This window comes from Coregonus lavaretus, assembly GCF_964263955.1.
Source record: "Coregonus lavaretus genome assembly, chromosome: 37".
NCBI classification, from domain to species: Eukaryota; Metazoa; Chordata; class Actinopteri; order Salmoniformes; family Salmonidae; genus Coregonus; species Coregonus lavaretus.
Genome location: NC_140024.1, coordinates 29,575,238 through 29,593,871, shown reverse-complemented (window position 1 = coordinate 29,593,871; position 18,634 = coordinate 29,575,238). Strand labels below are relative to the sequence as shown.

The window sequence follows — 18,634 nt, the reverse complement described above, 5'->3', positions numbered from 1 at the left end:
GACTTAAAAGATTGCTGTACACCAGCAGAACCCATCCAACTTGAAGGAGCTGGAGCAGTTTTGCCTTGAAGAATGGGCAAAAATCCCAGTGGCTAGATGTGCCAAGCTTATAGAGACATACCCCAAGAGACTTGCAGCTGTAATTGCTGTGAAAGGTGGCTCTACAAAGTATTTACTTGGGGGGGGGGGGGGGGGGGTCAATAGTTATGCACGCTCAAATTGTCTGTTTTTTGTTCTTATTTCTTGTTTGTTTCACAAGAAAAAATATTTTACATCTTCAAAGTGGTAGGCATGTTGTGTAAATCAAATAATACAAACCCCCAAAATATCCATTTTAATTCCAGGTTGTAAGGCAACAAAATAGGAAAAATGCCGGGGGGGGGGGGGGTGAATACTTTCACAAGCCACTGTAGCCTTGTCATATCTAGACAAAGACCCTGTCTTCTTTACCATACCGCCTTCCTTATACCATCTTGTTTATATCTGAAAGGGGTAGGAGGTAAAAAACGTGTTAAATTAAAACCCGCCACAACACCTAGTCATGGATTGAATCCTATGTTTAAAAGAAATAAATGCACAGACAGACATCTCAATGACATAGCAGTACCTTGATGTAAGTAAACGGACACTACAGATGAATTCAACCATTCCAATGTCCATGTTTAGTAGGAAATGTGTTTTCACATCAGAAACATAATGGCAGTGTCTAACACAGCTATACTTGAAAAGAAAAAACGATTCAAATGCTGCCTGCATACATCTGCTCAAAATGGAGGCAAACCTGTATTAAAGAAAATACATTATCTTAAAAGCCCAGTGCAGTCAAAAACGTGATTTTCCTGTGTTTTATATATATATATATATTTCCACACAGAGGTTGGAATAATACTGTGAAATTGTGAAAATGATTATAATGCCCTTTTAGTGTAAGAGCTGTTTGAAAAGACCACCTGAAATGTCAGACTGTTTTGGTGGGATGGAGTTTTGGCCTGCTCAAATTAGTTCATGGTTCAATAAGAACGAGTCTTATTGGTCTTAGGTTACACAAAGTTCCAAACCTCTCTGCCAATAAAAGCTAGTTTTCAGTTTTCCCCTCCCCACTCAGACCACTCCCACACAGTCCTAGCAAAATTCTTGATTGATAAATTGCTCTGTGCTAAGAAGCCATTTGTTTATTTTTGACCATTTTAATTGAAAAATAATCACAGTAAGGTACTTAACTGTTACCCAGAAATGATTTGATATTGAGATAAAAACAGCTACATTAGACTTTTAAGAGATATATATAGTAAGTATACAATAAGTAATCGAGATATACACGCATAGGGAATCTTCTCTGAAAAACAATGAAAAGTGCATTGCAAGGTGTAATGAACATGAAACAATTATGACCACAATATTTCCTTCTGTGAAAATAGTGAGATAAAATGTACGTTTGTAAAGAAAAACAGGAGTATAAAGGCTTTTTTCTTTCTTCTTTTACCTCAGATACAACAGTTAAGGTAATAGCATTTCATTAAAATAAAAGATGACAAAAAGCAGTGTTAGAATTGCACCAACTCAGTGTTCGGATCCATAACTCATCATGAGAAAATGAGTTCTTGAAGCACAAAACGTAAGTATCTATATTATATAAAATTCTTCCTGGAAAGAATCAGTGTGACAAAACTGCTCTTTTTACAAAATGTACATTATATGTATATAAATTTGGCGATCCATTGTGAGAAAACATATGTTTTACATATATATCTATGAATATATATTTATATAACCCCGCCCCTTTATTTACTCATCAAATATCTGACTAAGGACTTGATTCAATCCATAGTGCTGAAGACCTCAGCGCGATAGAAATGGAAAAGCCTTGTTCCCGCGTTCGCAGAGACTGCATTCACGGTAAACACTGCATTCACGGTAAACGCTGCATATGTCGGCTCAATCAGTATTTACCGTTAAATTGCGCCACATCGCTGATCTTCAGCGCTATCGATTGAATCGAACCCAAAAGCTTGCTGTAGGTAGTCAAGGCTCAGCTTTCTGATTGGCTGTCCTCTATTTCCTATGCTAATCTCTGCCTATCTAGTGCATGCTCATTGGTTGCGATCTTTCATGATTTGCAAAACAAATACAAAACTACATAAGAAAAATAAACAAGTCTATGAAAAGGTCCACTAGCAGTTGGCTAGTTAGATATATATTTGTTTACTATAAAACCCAGATTGTCCTCCTACTCTGTGGTTTCAGAAGCGTCCAGCCAATCAGATGGTGCTGAAATGCTGGACCCTCCTCTTCTCATCATGGTGACAGCGCTGATCTCCAGACACCTCTGCTTCCTCTGGTCATCCAGTTAGTAGTTTAAAACAGGAGGGCAGGAAGTCGATGCTCTCTGTCAGCTGGCTATAGCTCCCCTCCCTCTCCCTCTCTCTTGTCTGAGCAGGCTATAGGCAGGCCTCTTTTTCCATCTCTCTGGGCTGTAGGAAGACATCTCTTTCCATCCCTCGCTCTTCACTATAGACCCCTCCCCATCTCTGTCTCTGCTTTTTCTGTCCTTCACTGTCTCTCTCCCTCCATCTCTCTGTCTGTGCTATAGGCAGGCCTCTCTCTCCCTCCATGCTATAGGCAGGCCTCTCTCTCCCTCCATGCTATAGGCAGGCCTCTCTCTCCCTCCATACTATAGGCAGGCCTCTCTCTCCCTCCATGCTATAGGCAGGCCTATCTCTCCCTCCATCTCTGTCTGTGCTATAAGCAGGCCTCTCCCTCCATCTCTCTGTCTGTTCTATAAGCAGGCCTCTCTCCCGCCATCTCTCTGTCCATGCTATAAGCAGGCCTCTCTCCCTCAATCTCTCAGTCCATGCTATAGGCAGGCCTCTCTCTCCATCTCTCTTTCTTGTGCTATAGGCAGCAGGCCTCTCTCCCTCCATCTCTCTGTCCATGCTATAAGCAGGCCTTGCTCTCCCTCCATCTCTCTGTTCGTGCTATAGGCAGGCCTCTCTCCCTCCATCTCTCTCTCCCTCCCTCTTAGTCTGTGCTATATGCATGCCTCTCTCCCTCCATCTCTCTCCCCCTCTTAGTCTGTGCTATAGGCAAGCCTGCTGCACCTGGTTAAGGAGCTCTCCGAAGCGGTCGAACAGGCCCTCCACCCAGGCTCCGTTCCTCATGCACAGCTGCACCGTCTCCTCCTGCCCCATGTCCCCTTCCTGCACCCGCAAAGATGCAATCTGCAACACAGCAACCAGAAAACAACCCACACGTCAACCAGAAAACAACCCACATGTCAACCACACCAGCGTTTCTTGTTGGACTCCCGTCTGCAACAGGAGTCTCACTCCTCGGGCCGTTATCTTCCGTTTCTTGCCAACTAAACAACCCTGGTAGCACAACAGTTGTATGCCTGTCATGAGTTAGTGTCATACAACTAATCCATGCCCAGGCAGTCATGTGAGTCTGTCAGGGCCCTCACTGTCAGGGCCTGACGAAGGCACAAGCCGCAAACAATTACACATACAGAGGGATTGTTACTGAAGAGATAACCTAGGTTCAAGACTATTCTAATCTCAACATGACACACTCAGTGGTCATTGCTGATATGGCGTCTCCGTTCGGCAGTCAAAACATCACATGTTGGAGGTTAGACCGAGCGGGCAATGTGGGCCAACTAGACAGCTGGCTAGGGGGTATTGTTTAGACCGAGGGCAATGTGGGCCAACTAGACAGCTGGCTAGGGTGTATTGTTTAGACCGAGGGCAATGTGGGTCAACTAGACAGCTGGCTAGGGGGTATTGTTTAGACCGAGGGCAATGTGGGCCAACTAGACAGCTGGCTAGGGGGTATTGTTCAGACCGAGGGCAATGTGGGCCAACTAGACAGCTGACTAGGGTGTATTGTCTAGACAGCTGGCTAGGGTGTATTGTTTAGACCGAGGGCAATGTGGGCCAACTAGACAGCTGGCTAGGGGGTATTGTTTAGACCGAGGGCAATGTGGGCCAACTAGACAGCTGGCTAGGGGGTATTGTTTAGACCGAGGGCAATGTGGGCCAACTAGACAGCTGGCTAGGGGGTATTGTTTAGACCGAGGGCAATGTGGGCCAACTAGACAGCTGGCTAGGGGGTATTGTTTAGACCGAGGGCAATGTGGGCCAACTAGACAGCTGGCTAGGGTGTATTGTTTAGACCGAGGGCAATGTGGGCCAACTAGACAGCTGGCTAGGGGGTATTGTTTAGACCGAGGGCAATGTGGGTCAACTAGACAGCTGGCTAGGGGGTATTGTTTAGACCCGAGGGCAATGTGGGTCAACTAGACAGCTGGCTAGGGTGTATTGTCTAGACAGCTGGCTAGGGGGTATTGTTTAGACCGAGGGCAATGTGGGCCAACTAGACAGCTGACTAGGGTGTATTGTCTAGACAGCTGGCTAGGGGGTATTGTTTAGACCGAGGGCAATGTGGGCCAACTAGACAGCTGGCTAGGGGGTATTGTCTAGACCGAGGGCAATGTGGGCCAACTAGACAGCTGGCTAGGGTGTATTGTCCAAAGACACAGTCCTGTACATGGTCTTCTTCTTAGCATCCCTGAAGTATTCCACCACAGACACACAGTGCACATTAATGCCCCCACTAGGGTAACCACATTTAAAATACCCAAATGTGGGACAACGGGATGATTTTGCGGGACAGTGTAGCTTGGTGGGAGGGAGTTGTTTTGGTTGCGGGACAAAGGGCCAGAATGCGGGGACATGTGGTCACCCTAGGCCATGCACACACACACAGTAGAGTGCTCTCACCTCGTCCTTACACATGAGGTATGTGTGGTACTTGTAATGCTGTAGAGAGTGGTAGAGGGAGAACCACTGGGGTTTCTGCTGGTCCACTGTGTATTCCTAGAGACAGAGAGAACACAAGCAGAGAGCTCATTACACTAGATTTTCATAAACACCATTTTTGCGTCAAGAGACAAACTGTGTGCAGGACGCCCTCTTTTGGACAAAACCAGGAAGTGCTTCATCTTTCCCCCTGGCCTGGACTTCAAATCATTCTCCTTCCTGCACTGTAAATAGCAGTGTGAACATAGAGCATCTTACCAGGGGCAGTTTGCTGGGGGACTTGGAAGGCTTCATGTTCTTCCTGTTGTAGGCCTTCCCACTGAGCCGCACCTTAAAGGCTGGGGTCTCTCCATCCTTCTTGAGCTCTGTTACAACCGAGATCTCTGGGAAGCTGTCCAGAGCCGTCTGAGGACAGAGACGTGTGAGAGGTACTCAATAAAAGGGTGTTGAGGAAGTCATAGGCCTATATTTATTTATTTTCAGGAGAATGCTAAAACGCAAACCTTAAAGAGTTGTCCCACTCGTAGTCTGGGCAGCAGGCGTCTCCTGTTGTCCCAGATCATCCCGTCCACTCTCTTCATGTGGGGCAGCAGCAGCTCATCTGAACCCCAGAAACAACGGGATCAGCTTCCTAAATCCTACAAACAACTGTCCCACTCCCTTCCCTTCTCTCCTCAGGTATATCCAACCTGATCACTCCTACGTGAATATACCTGTGTGAGCAGTTTGTGTCATGAACAGTGCTTGTGACCATAGAAATAGATGTGGGGATGTTCCACAATGCTGGAAGTGGGGCCCCCCCTGCTGGAAGGGGGCCCCCCCATAAGGTGAATGCACCTATTTGTAAGTCGCTCTGGATAAGAGCGTCTGCTAAATGACGTAAATGTAAATGTAAGTAAAACAGTTTGGGAACCCCTGCACTAGGGGTACCAATCATCCCCCTCTCCTGGATGTATACCCACCGTTCTCCCTCTCCAGAGCGCTCATCACGTCTGCATCCAGGGCAACACTGATCAGCAGCTCCACAAAGCTCTTAAACGTCTCCTTCATGGTCCTGGTGTTGAGGAACCGAGGGGAAAACGGCACTGGAAAAGAAAGAAAGAAAGAAAGAAAGAAAGAAAGAAAGAAAGAAAGAAAGAAAGAAAGAAAGAAAGAAAGAAAGAAAGAAAGAAAGAAAGAAAGAAAGAAAGAAAGAAAGAAAGAAAGAAAGAAAGAAAGAAAGAAAGAAAGAAAGAAAGAAAGAAAGAAAGAAAGAAAGAAAGAAAGAAAGAAAGAAAGAAAGAAAGAAAGAAAGAAAGAAAGAAAGGAGAATTAACCGAGTGGGAAGGAGGGAGAGGGAATGGGGAAGGATGAGAGAGAGAAAACAGTGCATAACAGAGGGAGGCAGAGAGAGATTTAGTTGCAGAGCTCCATCAAGCCATCAAGCCCATGGGAATGAGCCTAAATGAAGGCCCTCTAAAGCCTCAACCCTCACCATCATCTTCAGCCTCATCCTCATCCTCAGGAGAGGACTCGGAGGGAGACGGAGAGTACTCCTCCTTCCACTTCCTCCTCTTCTTGGGTGGGGGCTCTGCCTTGGTCTTGGGCTGCTTGGGGCGAGGCTTGGACTGGGGCTTCTGTGATGTGGGCGTGGCTAGAGGGTCAGAGTTCACTGAGCGGGGAGGGGTCTTCAGACCGAGCAGTGCCTTCGCCTGGGAGCCTCTGGAGGACAGAGAATGAAGTTAGAAATGAATGAATGAATGAATCAAGATTTAGATTGATGAACACGAACATGTGACGAATTCAGGTAAAATAAGTATTGTAACAAATATCAGTACCTCAAGGAGTGCATGGGCTTGCAGCGTGGTTTGCGGTTGCAGACCCGGACGTACTCCTTCTTGTTGACCGTGTCCAGGAACTTGACATACACCCTCCTGTACATGGTCTTAGCATCGCCAAAGTAGCCCAGATACTAGAAAGGATGCATACACAAAACAATAGTTTAGTGATCTAAACAACAGAGTGGATAAATGTTATTCTGCTTACATAATCATGTTATAAATTCAAACCACAATTCAAACTCATCTATATGTGTGTGTGTGTGTGTTCATGAGTAGTGTGTGTATGTGCATGTGTGTGTGTGTGTGTGTGTGTGTTGATGAGTAGTGTGTGTATGTGTGTTGATGAGTAGTGTGTGTATGCGTGTGTCTCTAATCATATGTACGCCTGCTCTTACACTGTTAGTGGCTGAGAACACCCTCTTGCTGTCCCTCAGCTCAGGGACAAACTTCTGAAGCAGAGCTTTCTGGACCTTCCAGATGGCTGGGGGTTCCTGTCCGGATGTCAATGTCACCTACACAAAACACCACACACGAGCAGAACAAGTCTCAGCATGGATCAATAGAACAAACAAACACACACAGAGACTGACACAAATATGTTTTAGATATCTGGACTAACTGTATAAGACTGACTGGCCACAAAAATGGAAACTCAGCCAAGGCCTGCTTTCACACAAATCCCCTCCCCTCCCTCCTACCTTCAGGCTCCCTGTGTCCTCGTTTTTTACCACAAACTCGTCCCTCTCGCGGTACATGCCCTCTCCCCCGCTGTCCGACAGCTCTTCGTCCGTCAGTCCTTCTATGGCCACGCTGGTCAGCTGGACGGCCAGCTGGCCTGGGGGCGCCGGTTTCGCCCCCTCCTGCCCCGACGACCCAGTCGCCGATGACGACGAACCGGCTGCCGAGGACTCCTTGGGCGCAGCCCTCTGCTGCTCCTGGGCTTTGGAGGATGAGTGAGGCATGCTGGGAGCCTGGTCTGGCTTCAGGAGAGAGCTGGAGAGTCGGTTGTCTTTCGAGGGAGAGAAGAGAGGGGAGGAGAGAGGGGAGAGAGGTTAGGGTATTAGATGTTATTGTATCTACTTGTGATAAGCCATATTTTCCTTGATAATTAAAATAGTTTTGGATATAAAAAACTAAGCATTTTATTTAAATTGTTTCCATTCAGGGCATAATGCTGTCTCACACTACACTGATAACTAACAAACCAGATGACTGAATCCTAAGGGCTTGTAAGGGCAGCCCGTCCATGTTTACCCGCTTTGTGTGTCCTGTCGGAGGGCTCGTCCAGGGCCGACAGGGCTGAGCTGATGCTGTTCTGGAGGGCCTGGTTCTTTCCCGCGCTGCTCTCATCCTCATCCGAGCTGAACGATGGCAGTGTCTCCAGGTTCTTCTGGAGCTCTTCGTCCAGACACTTCTGCTGCTGCTGAGAGCTCCCCCCGACCCCAACCCCATGGCCCTCCTGGCCTATCAATGGGGCTGATGGAGGTTGTATTTTCAGGGGTAGAGGCGGTATGGCGCACAGGGGCCGCTTGGACGAAGCCGAGGGCTTGCGGGAGCGACTGGGTGTCCGTACGGGGGGCGAGGAGAAGTGCTGTTTGGGACCTGACTTGAGGAAGTCCAGGAAGGAGCCGATGAAGCCTGTCTTGACCTCAGGCTGTTGCTCCTCCACCTCACGGATCTTCTGCCTCATCCTCTCCTGCTGCTGGTAGCTGTCGTAGACCGGCTCCGAGGTGGAGGTGGAGGGGGAGCTGGTGGGGTCGCTGCCCCGGGAGTTCTGCCTCTTGGCCTGGACTGTCTTTTTCCTTGGTTGGATGTTCTCTTCCTCTGGAACGGGTGTCTTGGCCGAAGCCTTGGAGCGGACCCTCTTTTTGGGGTTAGGGAAGCAGTCAGAGGGACACTCGTCAAGGCTGTCTTCTCTCTTGATGACTTTGGGCCCTTTGGGGTTCTGCTTATTGGCCTTGCCTCTGTTGAGGTGCCCTGAGGGGTCGTACCCCAGGCCAACCAGGTGGTACTCATTCTCAGAGTGGCCTCCGTTGGGGTTGCCATCGGCCCTGTTGCTAGGGTGATCCGACTGTCCTTTGGGCGAACTGTTGTTCTGCTCGTCTCCGGGCTTCCGTAGCAAACCCGTCTCCGGGCTTCCGGCGCCCATGTCGTGCCTGGGGTTGACTACAGCGGTGTGCGAGTGTGACATTGAGTACTGTTGCCCCAGATGCCCCTTCCCTTTGGGAAACTGGTGTCCGTCTGAGGTCATATGAGTGCCATTGAGTGTCATGGTGTTATGGGAGTTAGTGTTGGTGATGATGGAGGTCTGGGAAGATGAAGAGGAGAAACTAGGTGACTGGTGTCTGGCGTCCACAGTCTGGAAATGACCCTTGGGATCGGACATATCGCCCTCGGCGGACGTGGCTTTGACAAAGTCCTGCGGCGTGACACCGCAGGCGGCGGCCGTGGCGGCCAGGATGTCGTCCACGTTGGACAGGATGTTCCTCTCGTCCGCCAGCAGCATGGACTCTGGGAAGCAGATTGAGCTCAGGGCGAAATGGTGCTTGGCGTCCTGCTGCTGATTGGTCGATTGGCTATAAGTGTCCTTTGGCGAAGAGAGGTGCAGTATGGAGGAGTCTGTGATGGTGTTCTGTCCTACTGCCCCAGGCTGTCTCTGGCTGCCATTGAGGCTGACGCTGATCAGATGATCTCCCTCCATGTGAAGGTACTGGACTGGGACATGGCCTGACCCTGGGGTTGGCTGCACCTTGGAAGGGTTGTGACCACAGTGGATGAGAGGCTGCTGGATCAGGACCATCTGCTGGTCACGGTTAGACTCCAGTAGAACCTGAGAGTTGGGGAGCCTGATGTACTGGTTCTGGGTGTGGTTCTGGGCTGACTGGGTGTGGGTCTGGTCATTTTGTTGCCGTGGCTCGGGCCCTTTGAGCATGAGCGAGTGCTGTTTGAGCTCCTCAGCGCTCATGGGCTGGGCGTTGGTCGTAGTCTTTGGGCCCATGAGCTGGTCTTCGGCGCGCGAGTTGCTCCGGATCACACTCTGAGTGTTGTAACGGTCATCCATTTTGGAGACTACGTAGACCACGTTGTTGTTGTGGGCGGCCATGTCGCCGCTGCCCCCCAGGCTGGAGGTTTCTAAAGAGACCTGCTGGAGAGCCTGGAGGTCCTCAATGGGGATCTCTCCTTCCAGTTTCAGTTTGCAGTAGGCTGGCTTTAGGTCCTGTACTGAGGATCTGAAGTTGTTCTGTAAGGCTTGTGCATGAGGGGCTGAAGAGAAGGGGGTGTAGCCCTGGCCCGAGTTTGACGTGGGTAACCTCTGGGCGCTGGCGGAGGGGTAGGAGGCGCTGAGGGATTGTCCTGTGGCGTAGCTCTGAGACTGAGTGACCGAAGCCTGCCCCTGGGACTGAGACAGGTAGCTCACGTTAGGGGCACCCTGAGAGTGGCTGGAGGGGGAGCTCTGGGAGAGGTTGCCCAGACACAGGCCCTGAACCTGGGCTCCGTACTGGCCCTCATTCTCCTGGCCCTGCCCAGGGCTGGAGCAGTAGACCAGGGACTGGCTGACAGACGCTACGTTGCCTGAATGGCCAGAGAAGGAGGGCAGGGTGTTGTAGAGAGAAGGCAGTTGGTCTGAGGGGGAAGAGGAGTATGCCTGGGAGGTGATGTAACTCTGAGAGTGGCTGAGAGTGGACAGCAGACTGGGCAGCGGGGCCGATGTGTACGGCTGAGTCTGCTGGCTGGCGATCACCGAACCCTGCTTCAGCCCTGGCCCCTGCCCTGGGGAGGGGTAGCTCTCTGGAGATCCCCCCTGTGAGTGGGGGTGACCCTGTCCGCCATCCGGGGCAAGTTTGGAAGAACAGTCTTTAGTCTTGGCACCTGTGGAAGATGAGCGGTACCTAGAGGGGGAGGGGATGGAGGAGGGGTAGGCCTGAGATTGCACACCCGTCTTGGGCTGCTGCGCGCTGTTGACCCCCTGGGAGGAGTCCGTCCCAATGGAGGGGCTGCAGGGCACTGGGGTCTGCCGTGAGGGGTCCTGCTGGAAGGAGACATCCCCCTCCCCGCTGCCTGAGCCTAGGTAGCCCTGCAGGGAGTGCTGCAAGCCAGGCAGCTGCTCCGAGACAGCGTGGCTGCTGCTAGAAGGCCTCTGGTGGTGCTTGATCACACTACATTCCCGCTGAAGTGCTCTCTCGATGGAGCCCGAGAAGACGGGCACCCCGTAAGGCTGGGGGGCTGACTGGGTAGCCAAAGGGAGTAGCCCAAACTGGGGCTGCAGGAGGTGGGGGGCCGACTCCTGGGCTGAGCGATATGTGGATGACTGGGGAGGGAGGGCAGCGCCCAGGGAGGGGGCGGGGAGGCGGTCGAAGGCCAGGGAGGTAGGTAGCGTGGCCTGGCTGGGTTTAAGCTGCAGCAGGGGGTCGTGGTGGGGGGAGAGCAGGCCGTTGGTGGAGGTGCTGAAGGCGTGGTCCTGGAGGGCCAGGGAGGGGGTGGTGGTGTAGCTCCGTGAGGGGAAGGCACCATGGTGCTGATAAGAGGAGAGGGGGGCGGGGTAGGGGAATGTGGCGCTGGAAGGCAGGGCACCAGTGAGGAACAGCTCTGTGGAGGAGTTAGCGCCTAAGAAATAAAAAACAGATGAATAAAGATAAATCTTTGGGCAAAGGCAAGTACAAAATACAAATGATACAGACAAAAACAAGCAGGTAACACAGTTCACACGTGACAAAACATGAGGTAGAAAGAGACAAGGCCAGCGTTGTCTAATATATGAACTGAGTGGAATGGATGCAGCCCTCTTGTCCCAATTGAAACCAGCATGGTGCCTCAATTCAAAATGTCATTTTCTTTGGAATTCATGAAGCACAGCACACAGAAAAATTCATTCATCGACAACAAATAATTCACAACACACAAAAACCGAGTGTGCAAAGCGGCGGCCATTTGGTGTGTGTATACAGTGGGGGGAAAAAGTATTTAGTCAGCCACCAATTGTGCAAGTTCTCCCACTTAAAAAGATGAGAGAGGCCTGTAATTATCATCATAGGTACACGTCAACTATGACAGACAAAATGAGAGAAAAAAATTCAAGAAAATCACATTGTAGGATTTTTAATGAATTTATTTGCAAATTATGGTGGAAAATAAGTATTTGGTCAATAACAAAAGTTTCTCAATACTTTGTTATATACCCTTTGTTGGCAATGACACAGGTCAAACGTTTTCTGTAAGTCTTCACAAGGTTTTCACACACTGTTGCTGGTATTTTGGCCCATTCCTCCATGCAGATCTCCTCTAGAGCAGTGATGTTTTGGGGCTGTCGCTGGGCAACACGGACTTTCAACTCCCTCCAAAGATTTTCTATGGGGTTGAGATCTGGAGACTGGCTAGGCCACTCCAGGACCTTGAAATGCTTCTTACGAAGCCACTCCTTCGTTGCCCGGGCGGTGTGTTTGGGATCATTGTCATGCTGAAAGACTCAGCCACGTTTCATCTTCAATGCCCTTGCTGATGGAAGGAGGTTTTCACTCAAAATCTCACGATACATGGCCCCATTCATTCTTTCCTTTACACGGATCAGTCGTCCTGGTCCCTTTGCAGAAAAACAGCCCCAAAGCATGATGTTTCCACCCCCATGCTTCACAGTAGGTATGGTGTTCTTTGGATGCAACTCAGCATTCTTTGTCCTCCAAACACGACGAGTTGAGTTTTTACCAAAAAGTTCTATTTTGGTTTCATCTGACCATATGACATTCTCCCAATCCTCTTCTGGATCATCCAAATGCACTCTAGCAAACTTCAGACGGGCCTGGACATGTACTGGCTTAAGCAGGGGGACACGTCTGGCACTGCAGGATTTGAGTCCCTGGCGGCGTAGTGTGTTACTGATGGTAGGCTTTGTTACTTTGGTCCCAGCTCTCTGCAAGTCATTCACTAGGTCCCCCCGTGTGGTTCTGGGATTTTTGCTCACCGTTCTTGTGATCATATTCACCCCACGGGGTGAGATCTTGCGTGGAGCCCCAGATCGAGGGAGATCATCAGTGGTCTTGTATGTCTTCCATTTCCTAATAATTGCTCCCACAGTTGATTTCTTCAAACCAAGCTGCTTACCTATTGCAGATTCAGTCTTCCCAGCCTGGTGCAGGTCTACAATTTTGTTTCTGGTGTCCTTTGACAGCTCTTTGGTCTTGGCCATAGTGGAGTTTGGAGTGTGACTGTTTGAGGTTGTGGACAGGTGTCTTTTATACTGATAACAAGTTCAAACAGGTGCCATTAATACAGGTAACGAGTGGAGGACAGAGGAGCCTCTTAAAGAAGAAGTTACAGGTCTGTGAGAGCCAGAAATCTTGCTTGTTTGTAGGTGACCAAATACTTATTTTCCACCATAATTTGCAAATAAATTCATTAAAAATCCTACAATGTGATTTTCTGGATTTTTTTCCCTCAATTTGTCTGTCATAGTTGACGTGTACCTATGATGAAAATGACAGGCCTCTCATCTTTTTAAGTGGGAGAACTTGCACAATTGGTGGCTGACTAAATACATTTTTTCCCCACTGTATATGTGTGTGTGGCCTCACCGGTCTGCCACGTGGTGGTCCTAAAGGGGGGGAGCAGCGAGGCCCCGACAGGACCAGCCTGCTGCAGGGCTCTAGACTCCATGGTTGACAGGAAGTTCATGACCGAGGTCTCAGTAGTGTTAGCGCCTGAGTCAAACCCCCCCGACAGACCTGGGAGAGGTGGAAGATGGGTGAGGTGAAGAGAGACTGAGAATTTCATGAGGTTACTGAGGTTGTCTAGAAGGGATACAGCTTTGGTCAAAATTTTATTTTCGTAGCAGATTAGGATAATTAGGTTAAGGTTAGGAAACGGGTTAGGGTTAGCTAAAATGCAACAACAACAAAACATCTACTTTTGATGTCAATTGGACTAAAGCTGTCTCCATCTAGACATGACCGGTTACTCCCGAGTGGCGCAGCGGTCGAAGGCACTGCATCTCAGTGCTAGAGGCGTCACTACAGACCCTGGTTCGATCCCGGGCTGTATCACAACCGGCCGTGATCAGGAGTCCCATAGGGCGGCGCACAATTGGCCCAACGTCGTCCGGGTTAGGGGAGGGTGAGGCCAGGGTAGGCCGTCATTGTAAATAAGAATTTGTTCTTAACTGACTTGCCAAGTAACATTCTCCTAATAGTCTTATTACAATCACAACACAAAATGTGAGTGCCAGCCCTCTACAGTTGCTTAGTTAAATAAGTCCCAATTCTTAGTCCTTTATTAAAGCAACATCTTACCTGTAGGGTGATGGGTAGTGGTGTAGGTGGGCAGCTGGGTGGATGCGTAGGTCTGCCGATGGAGGAGCTCTGACTCCAGGTGTGTGGCACCATAACTGGCACTGCGGAAAGGAACACACACACATAAGGACACACACAATTTTCACATTTACTGTTCCAACCTCCCCATGCCTCGGAGGCACTAAACCAGACAAGCTTATTCCATACATCAACAACACTGTGTGACCACCACCACGACAACACGCTGTGCCCCTGTCAGTCCCCTGGACCTTGCCCTGTCACACAGAGACCCAGACGGTATTTATAGGCCCATGATGCAAGCCTACCAAAGTGTGTCAGGCGCAATGGAGGCCCTTGAATATGTGGCGCACGACATATCTCATCCAACCGATAAATACAAATCTCTCACCTGTTGATAATATTACAATTGACAGTAACATAAGAGCTGATAGTTTTTTAGCTTTAGAAAAGGAGTTAGATTATAAAAGTATATACGTTGACAGAATGCAACCATAACAGGTGATTATTTTTATAGAAACACTAGTATTGATCATAACCCAGTCAGACGAGTCCATATGAAGACTGCTGTCCTAAACAGGGATCACTTTTACTCACAACACGAGAGCAGACACACTTGTTGTTCCCTGCTCACCGCTTAGCCACCACAGGGTAACATGCAGCACTATCAACCTGCACGGTCATGGATAGTGGCACTGTAGCTAGACAACCAGCTGGCGCTCCCTCATGACCTTTCCACAACCCCCAGAGTGACACAAAGAGACTGGCATCGCCACAGAGGTGAATTATTAATGTACACTGTACAGGGGAACCCAGGTAGGGTGAGGAAACCAAGATGGATTGGTACAAGTCATAGCAGGGTTATGAATGAGAGGTGTGTGATATTTTTATGTCGGCCTCAGTCTTGAAACCTACAAAGGCCTAACCCACAAACAGGAAGCTGAGGCTAGGCTATATGAAAGAAGAACAGAGAGTGATAAACATTTTTTGAAGGACAGACTACCTTACGAACCTTGGGTTATATTTGCATCCAATTCAACTTTAACTCCGTACTTTAAAATTCACTGGCGCATTAAAACAGACTTGTCAGTATACGAACTTCAGAATGAAAGGCCCTGTACAAACACAAACTATAAGATAATTTAGGCTAGCTAGTAGCTAACTCCTACTTTCCATCAAAACACGTAGTAAAAACAACTAGGGCCGGTACGATACCAGTATCGTGATACTCGTTAGTATCGTGACAAGGAAACAAAACACGAAGCGGATTTAACTCCTTTAGGAAAACAGCCCTGATGTTGGAAACAAACATCATTATGTTGTCATCCAGAGTCACATGTATTTATTTTCCAAGCTATAGCACACAATATTTTACATACAGCAGGTTTTTAAAGGACCAAAGAGTTTAATCTGCTTCGTGTTTTCTTTTTCGCTATTGAAAAAATATTGTGATACTGATATCATCACAGCCCTAAAACAACAACGGAACGAGTCAGTCTGTCCGGCTCCATTTTGTTTCCATGTGATGAACATGTCCCATTTCCTATTATTCAGATAATACGAGACGTCTCGGTGCGATGAACACACAGAGCAGACTGACTGATGTTCTAGCCAGGAGACAAACAGCTGTCTGGGGGGAACGCACAGCTGGAAGGGAGCCATCTCATCTGCTTCTCTGTGTCCCTCTGTTTCACTAGCAGATCTCTACTAATCTACAGTAAAAGGGTGAGGTAAGCTAGCGCTACTCACAAACTAGGGCCCAAGTCAAAGGTCAACGCCCTGAGTTGATTCTCACTGATCAGTTTGGAGGAACCAACCAAAACACGGATTCTCACTGATCAGTTTGGAGGAACCAACCAAAACACGGATTCTCACTGATCAGTTTGGAGGAACCAACCAAAACGCTGATTCTCACTGATCAGTTTGGAGGAACCAACCAAAACACGGATTCTCACTGATCAGTTTGGAGGAACCAACCAAAACGCTGATTCTCACTGAACAGTTTGGAGGAACCAACCAAAACGCTGATTCTCACTGTAATCAGTTTGGAGGAACCAACCAAAACGCTGATTCTCACTGATCAGTTTGGAGGAACCAACCAAAACGCTGATTCTCACTGAACAGTTTGGAGGAACCAACCAAAACGCTGATTCTCACTGATCAGTTTGGAGGAACCAACCAAAACGCTGATTCTCACTGATCAGTTTGGAGGAACCAACCAAAACGCTGGTGGTTTCACACAGTCAAGAGAGTGAAAAGGTCAGGAAGACACTATCACACTCAGGGAAGAGGAGGAGGAGGTGATCTCCACCTCCCTGAGTGGGATAGTCTCTTTTTTAGAGCGAAACCACCATTAGAGTTGTGTAACAGGCTGGTTTCTCTCTAAAGACAGACGCCGGCCAAGTCCTTCTCCTGGAGGGTAGAACACTCACAGGGGCAATGAGCAGTTGGAGACAGAGCTCAGGCCAAGTCCTTCTCCTGGAGGGTAGAACACTCACAGGGGCAATGAGCAGTTGGAGACAGAGCTCAGGCCAAGTCCTTCTCCTGGAGGGTAGAACACTCACAGGGGCAATGAGCAGTTGGAGACAGAGCTCAGGCCAAGTCCTTCTCCTGGAGGGTAGAACACTCACAGGGGCAATGAGCAGTTGGAGACAGAGCTCAGGCCAAGTCCTTCTCCTGGAGGGTAGAACACTCACAGGGGCAATGAGCAGTTGGAGACAGAGCTCAGGAACAGGCTTCAAGCATGTGGAGTCTAGCCTCCTTTCATAATAATGTAATGACATAGCCTAGTGCAAAAAGAGCTTCACCATAAAAAAAAGCTGTTTTAAAACCCACTTGTCCGATATGCTACCTTCCCTGATTTAACTTACCTACCCTAAAACTCTCCAACAAAACATGTGCTGGTGAGTAGGTCAAAACAAGACCCCACTCACCCCCCTAACTGTGTCAATCCCAGTTTCTCTCCATAACCTGTGAAGCCACTAGTCTCTAACCAGCCCCTCACTCTCACTTTACTTCTCCCTCTCGCCTCTGACCCTGGGGGTGGGGAGGTGGAACGTGGAGGAGGGTGGGTGGCAGTCTGCTCCGAGACACTGTGTGGGGCTCCACAGTTCATGTTTCGACAGAGATTCCCACTGACACCACTAACGAGGGCTCCTCTCTTCATGCAGATGGAAATGAGTTGAAGAACCCAGTCTGCCAAGATCAGAGACATGATTCTGTCAAATGTGTTTACACTTAAATGTCAGAAAGCAGGTAGTTGGGGTTTAGCTAAAGACTGAATCTCAATATCCACATGTCTGATCAACTGGTATGACACTGACTAACTTACTTTATTTTGTCTCTCGCTATCTGTCTGTGCTCAGCAGATGCCATAACTAGGGCAGCTGGTGTCCCACATTCTCAGCGCTATCCATTTATAAAACAGGATATTTTCACAGGCAATTCAGGTTAACTCCACATAGAGAGTGGACAAAAAAATACACATTATCAACCACACACTACTGCCCCACTGAGCCTCCCAAATAAACGTGTGTGACAAGCACGACTTTCATAATCATCATTTTTGTTCAACGCTCAAATGACTGCCGTGCTCTTAAATAAACATTCAGAGTTGACCACTAACGTTGACGTCTGGGACAACTGTCAACAGATTGTACAAAACACCAGTCTTTCTGTGACTTCACTTTCAGTCAGAGTGCAAACAGTCAGGCTACTTCCTAAAATTGGAGACTATGTCAATGACAACAGTTTATCAGCGAATTCAACACCTCAACAGATTTGACAACCTTACGCGCAACAACTTATCTAACTAGCTATGCAAATGTTCCGGTACCGGTATGATGAAGTGGATCTGTCTGGTGACTTTTTTCCTTCTTCAAGATGGTTCGTTGTAAGCGATCGAACGATAGATTGAAGTTTTCGACATGATTTCAGTCTTGCATGCAGATAGACCATTGTGCATTGGCAATTAACGTGCAACAGTGCCAAATAGCTACGTAGCTGATGGCGTGCTACAGATTTTAGGGGTGTCCAACATTTCTAAAACAATGTTCAATGAGTGATCCGTAACTTCCTATTCCCATGTGAAGCCCTCGACCCAATTGTTCCATAACACGACGCGTTAACTTTAAAAGCTCGTCACACATTTCTGTTTGTTGTGCTAGGCCTTCCATCACCGGAATTTTCCGTGGAAGGTGACCCGCCCTCTCCTTCATCTCATTTACCTTGGCTTTATGCTTGCGGTGCTCCGCTCATAGGCCCAGGCTACGGTCTGTGCTGGTGGGGCCAGCGGGTCTGCGAAACTGGAATTCGGGTAATTCCTGTCCATCATCCGTCGAAGGCTGGGAGTGATGCACTTCCCGGATGGCGCTTTGTGAAGCAGTAGGCACACATACGAGCGCGGGGCCGGACAAAACAATCACATTCTCCCGGACCATAGATTGCTAGGCGCCGTCAAGCTCAGCTGTACAGTCCTGAAACTTTTTAACCACTTCTCTTTAGCATGAGGTGTTGATGATAATCATTGTTCGTTTTCCCTAATCAAAAACTGTGCAGGCACTGCATGGTGGTTTGGTACTTGGATCAAGGTCCCCATGTTGGTTTATTTCCCATGATGCACCGCCAAACCTGCTTGAGTTGGAAGAGTTCTTTCTCATAATTTCCCTTCAGTATAATAATGGAGCAATATTTATTTGTG

General features: G+C 48.5%; 1 protein-coding gene across 1 annotated transcript; it reads right to left on the bottom strand.

Moving 5' to 3' along the window:
• Positions 1–539: 539 nt before the first annotated feature.
• LOC311111693 (glutamine and serine-rich protein 1-like) lies at positions 540–18,511 on the bottom strand. The gene is made up of 13 exons (XM_084154486.1): positions 18,162–18,511; positions 13,918–14,018; positions 13,204–13,353; positions 7,892–11,242; positions 7,336–7,646; positions 7,033–7,149; positions 6,635–6,768; positions 6,292–6,518; positions 5,780–5,902; positions 5,321–5,418; positions 5,076–5,222; positions 4,779–4,874; positions 540–3,218 (listed from the first exon to the last, which is right to left on the bottom strand). Exons 1-13 carry the CDS (start codon positions 18,266–18,268, stop codon positions 3,078–3,080), a joined length of 5,103 nt encoding a protein of 1,700 aa, XP_084010612.1. The 5' UTR covers positions 18,269–18,511; the 3' UTR covers positions 540–3,077.
• Positions 18,512–18,634: the final 123 nt, after the last annotated feature.